Source organism: Leuciscus leuciscus (assembly GCF_965113295.1).
Source record: "Leuciscus leuciscus genome assembly, contig: HAP1_SCAFFOLD_822, whole genome shotgun sequence".
Classification (NCBI taxonomy): Eukaryota; Metazoa; Chordata; class Actinopteri; order Cypriniformes; family Leuciscidae; genus Leuciscus; species Leuciscus leuciscus.
This window is the reverse complement of record NW_028117918.1, coordinates 5,001-12,500: the sequence shown is the minus strand read 5'-3', so window position 1 is coordinate 12,500 and position 7,500 is coordinate 5,001. Positions and strand designations below refer to the sequence as shown.

Here is a 7,500-nt window from a genome sequence, read left to right as displayed (position 1 = left end):
TGTGTGGATGTTGATGTGTGTGTTTGCAGTGTGTGTCGTGATGGAGGATGTTGATGTGTGTGTGTGTGTGTGTGTGTTTGTGTGTGTGTTTGCAGTGTGTGTCGTGATGGAGGATGTTGATGTGTGTGTGTGTGTGTGTGTGTGTTTGCAGTGTGTGTCGTGATGGAGGACGTGGTGTGTGTGGATGAGCACACGATCCAGAGACTGACTGAAGGATTCCTGTCACACTATCAGCCGGAGCTCAACGCCTCCAAGCAAACCCTGCAGGAACTCACGTATGATCACATATAACACACTGTCCACGCGCGTGCTAACTCTGTCCACGCGCGTGCTAACTCTGTCCACGCGCTTGCTAACTCTGTCCACGCGCGTGCTAACACTGATGATCTGTTGCATGAAGCTTCAGTCAGTGACGTCCATCATTTGATCAGACTGCAAAGAAAAGACATTTGAATTCAAAACCCTGCCCTCCTGAAATCATCCTTTATTTGTTCTCACTTCCAGACAAAATCAAGTTATTTTGTTGGATACGCTGGAGCAAGAAGTCACAAAATTCCGCGAGTGCAACGCCATGATTGATCTGAACGCACTGGTGAGTTTTAATCGCGTGGTTCCTCTCGTAGAAGCGTCGTCAGACTGACAGCTGATGTGTTTCAGTTCACAGAGGCCAAAGTTTATCACAGCAAACTGGTGAACATTCGCAAAGAAATGATCGTTCTGCACGACAAGACGACCAGACTAAAGGTTTGAGCGGCGAGTCTTCTGGAGATTCATTCTTTACTGCTCTTCATGTTTATATGGAAGCTTGTTTCTGCAGGGGAATAAAAAACAATTATAATTCTCACTATTCTGAATTTAGAATTGTGAAATACAGTATAAACTCACAATTGTGTGGAAAAAAAATCTGAATTGTGAGAAAAAGTCAGAATTGCGAGATATAAACTTGCCTTTACGAAAAAAAAGTCAGAATTGCGAGAAAAAAGTCAGAATTGCAAGATATAAACTTGCCTTTACGAGAAAAGTCTGAATTGCGAGAAAAGTCAGAATTGCGAGATATAAACTTGCGGTTACGAGAAAAAAGTCTGAATTGCGAGAAAAGTCAGAATTGCGAGATATAAACTTGCCTTTACGAGAAAAAAAGTCTGAATTGTGAGAAAAGGGTTAGAATTGCAAGAAAAAAGTCTGAATTGCGAGATATAAACATGCGTTTACGAGAAAAAAGTCTGAATTGCAAGATATAAACTTGCCTTTACGAAAAAAAAGTCTGAATTGCGAGAAAAAAGTCAGAATTGCAAGATATAAACTTGCCTTTACGAGAAAAAAAGTCTGAATTGCAAGATATAGAATTGCGTTTACGAGAAAAGTCTGAATTGCGAGAAAAGTCAGATTTGCGAGATATAAACTTGCCTTTACGAGAAAAAAAATCTGAATTGCGAGAAAAGTCAGAATTGCGAGATATAAACTTGCGGTTACGAGAAAAAAGTCTGAATTGCGAGAAAAGTCAGAATTGCGAGATATAAACTTGCCTTTACGAGAAAAAAAGTCTGAATTGTGAGAAAAAAGTCTGAATTGCGAGATATAAACATGCGTTTACGAGAAAAAAGTCTGAATTGCAAGATATAAACTTGCCTTTATGAGAAAAAAAGTCTGAATTGCAAGATATAGAATTGCGTTTACGAGAAAAGTCTGAATTGCAAGAAAAAAGTCAGAATTGCGAGATATAAACTTGCCTTTGCGAGAAAAAAGTCAGAATTGCGAGAAAAGATTTTGAATTCCGAGAAAAAAGTCAGAATGACGATATAAACTTGCATTTACGAAAAAAGAACTGAATTTCGAGAAAAAAAGTCAGAATTACGAGATATAAACTTGCGGTTACGAGAAAAAAGTCAGAATTGTGAGAAAAGTCAGATTTGCGAGATATAAACTTGCTTTTACGAGAAAAAATGCATTTATGAGAAAAAAGTCAGAATAAAAAAAAAAGTCTAAATTGCACGATATAAACTTGCGTTTACGAGAAAAAAATCAGAATTGCGAGAAAAAAGTCTGAATTAATAGATATAAACTACGATTGAAAGAAAAGTCAGGATTCCGAGAGGAAATTCTTTGTTTTTATTTTTATTCCGTGGCAGAAACAAGCTTCCATACTTTACCCTGGGTTAGTATGCTTTGCCGTTTGAGACGGAACGACAGATTAAGAGTGAAGAGTGTATGAATGTGTGCAGAAGCGAGCGCTGAAGCTGCAGCAACACAAGCAGAAGGAAGATCTGGAGCGCGAGCAGCAGCGAGAGAGAGAGCTGGAGCGAGAGAGACGCCTCGTCGCCAAACCCGCCAAACGCTCCGGCGACGCCTGAACCAGCGCCTCACACACACTGAGCTCAGCCCCGCCCACTGCACACAGATTCTGCCCCTGTCACAGCTCCGCCCACTGCACACAGACCCCGCCCCTGTCACGCCCCACCCACTGCCCTCAGACTCCGCCCCTGTCACAGCCCCGCCCACTGCCCTCAGACTCCGCCCCTGTTACCGCTCCGCCCACTGCTTTAGACCCTGCCCCTGACACACCCCTGCCCTCTGCACACAGACTCCGCCCCTGTCACACCCTTGCCCACTGCACACAACTCCGCCACTGTCACCGCCCCGCCCACTGCTTTAGACTCCGCCCCTGTCACACCCCTGCCCCTGTCACACCCCTGCCCACTGCACACAGACTCCACCCCTGTCACGCCCCGCCCACTGCTTTAGACTCCGCCCCTGTCACAGCCCCACCCACTGCACACAGACTCCTCCCCTGTCACAGCCCCGCCCACTGCACACAGACTCCTCCCCTGTCACAGCCCCGCCCACTGCACACAGACTCCGCCCCTGTCACCGCCCTGCCCACTGCACACAGACTCCGCCCCTGTCACCACCCCGCCCACTGCACACAGACTCCGCCCCTATCACAGCCCCGCCCACTGCTCTTAGACTCTGGCCCTGTAACCACCCCGCACACTGCACACAGACTCCGCCCCTGTCACCGCCCCGCCCACTGCTTTAGACTCCGCCCCTGTCACACCCCTGCCCCTGTCACACCCCTGCCCACTGCACACAGACTCCGCCCCTGTCACGCCCCGCCCACTGATTTAGACTCCGCCCCTGTCACAGCCCCACCCACTGCACACAGACTCCTGCCCTGTCACAGCCCCGCCCACTGCACACAGACTCCTCCCCTGTCACAGCCCCGCCCACTGCACACAGACTCCGCCCCTGTCACCGCCCTGCCCACTGCACACAGACTCCGCCCCTGTCACCACCCCGCCCACTGCACACAGACCCCGCCCCTATCACAGCCCCGCCCACTGCTCTTAGACTCTGGCCCTGTAACCACCCCGCACACTGCACACAGACTCCGCCCCTGTCACCGCCCCGCCCACTGCACACAGACTCCGCCCCTCTCACAGCCCCGCCCACTGCTCTTAGACTCCGCCCCTGTAACCGTCCCTGTCCTCATAAAACTGATCTGAGAAACCTCTTAAACGAGTTGGATTCTCTGGGACTAAATGTGATAAAGATGCTCTGGTGACTCTTTATCATCATTATTATCATCATGTGCATTTCTATCCAGATAAATAATAAAACTGTAATGAAAGTGTTGGTGTGCTCTTTTATCAACATAATTTATTACCTTATATAATGCTCTTTTAATGTAAACAAATATGATAAAACTGTAACAATTTTCAATAAAGTTTCAGGTAACGCTTTACAATAAAGTTCATTATTGAATATAAGGTTAACATTAGTTAACTACATTAATTAACATGAACTAATAATGAACTGCACTTAGCATTTATTAAAGGGGTGGTTGATTATGATTTCTCTTCTCTAACTGTAGTTAGTGTGTAATGTTGCTGTGTGAGCATAAACAACATCTGCAAAGTTACGACGCTCAAAGTTCAAAGCAAAGGGAGAGATTTCCTTTTACAGAAATCACTTTAAGAACTACAACAAACGGCTGGTAGAGACTACACCACATTCCTCACGGGTTAGTGACATCACCAACCCTAGAATTTACATAAACCCCGCCCCAGAACATGATTTATTGATTATCAACACAGAATATGCTAATCAATGACTAGAAGATCGTTAACTCCACATCAGATACATAAATTCATCAACTAACTATTCAGAAATGTCCTGTTGCTCCGCCCCCTGTGCCGGGAGAAGCAGCTCATTTGCAATGGACACAAAAACGGTGCGTTTTTTGTTCAAAAAGTGACGATTTGAACATGCTATAAAAATATCTGTGGGGTATTTTGAGGTAAAACTTCACACACACACTCTGGACATCAGAGACTTATTTTACATCTTGTGAAAAGGGCATTATACAGTACCTCCCCTTTAATCTTTGTTAATTGTTAATGCATTTACTAATACTTTTTAAAAATCTTGTTAACATTAGTTAATGCACTGTGAACTAACATGAACAAAGATTAAAAATACAGCAACAAATGTATTTGTCATGATTCCTGTCCTGTGTTTCCCTTGTCTTGTGTGCACTTTTGTTATTTCCTGTTATGTGCTATGTTTTGTAGTCCTTTGTAGTCTTTCTTGTTTATTAGTCTCACCAGGTGTTTCTTATTAACCACGCCCCCTTGTTACTTAGTTAAGCTTGTTTGTCTCTGTGTATTTATAGCCCTTGTGTTTCACTTGTTACCTTGTCAGTTGTTGTTCATGTAATGGTTGCCTCTGTGATTCCCTGGTTTTGTTCCTTTGAGTTCTGTGTTCCATGTTTCCTGTTACTTTATTAAAATACCCTGCGTATGGCAAGCCGTTTTAACATTTAATCATTTAAACCGACTAGTCTCTATTTTCATGCTACTAGTACTTATTTTTTAGATACTAGTATCTATTCCATTAAGTACTAGTACTTATTCATTAGCTACTAGTGCTTATTCTTTAGGTACTAGTGCCTATTCTTTAGATACTAGTGCTTATTCGTTAGGTACTAGTACTTATTCAATAGATACTAGTACTTATTCATTAGATACTAGTACTTATTCATTAGATACTAGTACCTATTAAATAGATACTAGTACTTATTCATTAGATACTAGTACTTATTCATTAGATACTAGTACTTATTATTAGATACTAGTACTTATTCATTAGATACTAGTACTTATTATTAGATACTAGTACTTATTCATTAGATACTAGTACCTATTAAATAGATACTAGTACTTATTCATTAGATACTAGTACTTATTCCAATAGTGACTAGTAACTATTCTTTTGTTACTAGTAACAAATACATTTTTTTGCCATTGACTTCTATGGGGATCTGTCATTCAGATATCAACTATTCAGTTCTGACTAGTATGTATTCCAATTGTGACTAGTACATATATATTAGATACTAGTAGTTATTTATTAGGTACTAGTACTTATTTTTTAGATACTAGTACATATTCATTAGATACTAGTACCTATTAATTAGATACTAGTACTTATAAATTAGCTACTAGTACTTATTCAATAGATACTAGTACCTATTAAATAGATACTAGTACTTATTCATTAGATACTAGTACTTATTCAATAGATACTAGTACTTATTCATTAGATACTAGTACCTATTAATTAGATACTAGTACTTATAAATTAGCTACTAGTACTTATTCAATAGATACTAGTACCTATTTATTAGATACTAGTATTTATTCCGAATGTTGCTAGTAAGATTTTTTATTTTACTAGTCACAACTGCTTTTTTACTCGTCTTATGTTATGACTAGTCAGAACGGCCACTGGATAGTTCAATTAAAAATTTTACTAGTAAAATCCAAAATCTTACTAGTAACATTTGGAATAAATACTAGTATCTAATAAATAGTTACTAGTATCTATTCAATAAGTACTAGTAGCTAATTTATAAGTACTAGTATCTAATTAATAGGTACTAGTATCTAATGAATAAGTACTAGTATCTAATGAATAAGTACTAGTATCTAATGAATAAGTACTAGTATCTATTGAATAAGTACTAGTATCTAATGAATAAGTACTAGTATCTATTTAATAGGTACTAGTATCTATTTAAGAGGTACTAGTATCTAATGACTTAGTACTAGTATTTATTGAATACATACTAGTATCTAGTAATAGGTACTAGTATCTAAAAAATAGGTACTAGTACCTAATAAATAACTACTAGTATCTAATATATATGTACTAGTCACAATTGGAATACATACTAGTCAGAACTGAATAGATGATATCTGAATGACAGATCCCCATAGAAGTCAATGGCAAAAAAAAATATTTGTTACTAGTAACAAAAGAATAGTTACTAGTCACTATTGGAATAAGTACTAGTATCTAATGAATAAGTACTAGTATCTATTTAATAGGTACTAGTATCTAATGAATAAGTACTAGTATCTAATGAATAAGTACTAGTATCTATTTAATAGGAACTAGTATCTAATGAATAAGTACTAGTATCTATTGAATAAGAACTAGTATCTAATGAATAAGTACTAGTATCTATTGAATAAGTACTAGTATCTAATGAATAAGTACTAGTATCTATTTAATAGGAACTAGTATCTAATGAATAAGTACTAGTATCTAATGAATAAGTACTAGTATCTATTGAATAAGTACTAGTACCTAAAGAATAAGCACTAGTATCTAAAGAATAGGCACTAGTACCTAAAGAATAAGCACTAGTAGCTAATGAATAAGTACTAGTACTTAATGGAATAGATACTAGTATCTAAAAAATAAGTACTAGTAGCATGAAAATAGAGACTAGTCGGTTTAAATGATTAAATGTTAAAACGGCTTGCCATACCCTGCGTTTAGATCCTCGTCTTCGCTTGTCTTCCTCAGCAACATTACAGTATTGCTAATTGTTAGTTCATGTTAGTTAATAATAATGTTAACTAATGAACATTTTTGTAAAGTGTTACCAAGTTTCAATTATTAACATTAGTTAACATGAACTAATAGCATTTAATGTTAACTTCAACATTGTCTAATACATATTAAAATCAAAAGTTGTATCTGTTCATATTAGTTAATGCACTAACACGAACAACTATCTTTATCAACTAACATTCTTGTTACACACTGTATATTACAGGCAACTAACCCTATAATGATTTATATTATTCAGTATTTCAATGTACAATTACGCTGTAACAAAGACACCTTAAAATAATGAGTTACACTTTATGTTACAGTGTAATTATATATTTAAGTACTGAGTAATATTAATTAACATGTATTTACTATAAGATTAGGGTTTGGTTGAGGGTTAGTTGCATGTAATTATGCATAATTTACTGTTAATATTACTATGGTTAAGTACATGTAACATATGTTACAATTACACTGTAATCGAAAGTGTTGCCAAATAAAGTGTAGCCAAAATACTTTGCTTATTGTAAGTTCATGTTCACTAACGCATGAGTCCTTATTGCAAAGTGTTCCTGATAAAACATTGTGAGCATCACT

At 38.3% G+C, this 7,500-nt stretch overlaps 1 protein-coding gene and 1 long non-coding RNA gene across 2 annotated transcripts in view; both read left to right on the top strand.

The window, feature by feature from the left end:
- The window catches only part of LOC309492000 (biogenesis of lysosome-related organelles complex 1 subunit 6-like), a 4,405-nt gene extending 777 nt beyond the window's left edge, over positions 1 to 3,628 (top strand). Inside the window, exons 3-6 of the mRNA XM_082191026.1 lie at positions 152 to 275; positions 505 to 592; positions 658 to 744; positions 2,223 to 3,628. Of these exons, the coding sequence (XP_082047152.1) occupies positions 152 to 275; positions 505 to 592; positions 658 to 744; positions 2,223 to 2,351 (428 nt within the window). The 3' untranslated portion in view covers positions 2,352 to 3,628. The remainder of the gene's footprint in view (positions 1 to 151; positions 276 to 504; positions 593 to 657; positions 745 to 2,222) is intronic.
- LOC309492001 lies at positions 751 to 2,029 on the top strand. The gene is made up of 2 exons (XR_014203392.1): positions 751 to 1,180; positions 1,264 to 2,029. It is a non-coding gene; the product is annotated as an uncharacterized lncRNA (long non-coding RNA).
- Positions 3,629 to 7,500: the final 3,872 nt, after the last annotated feature.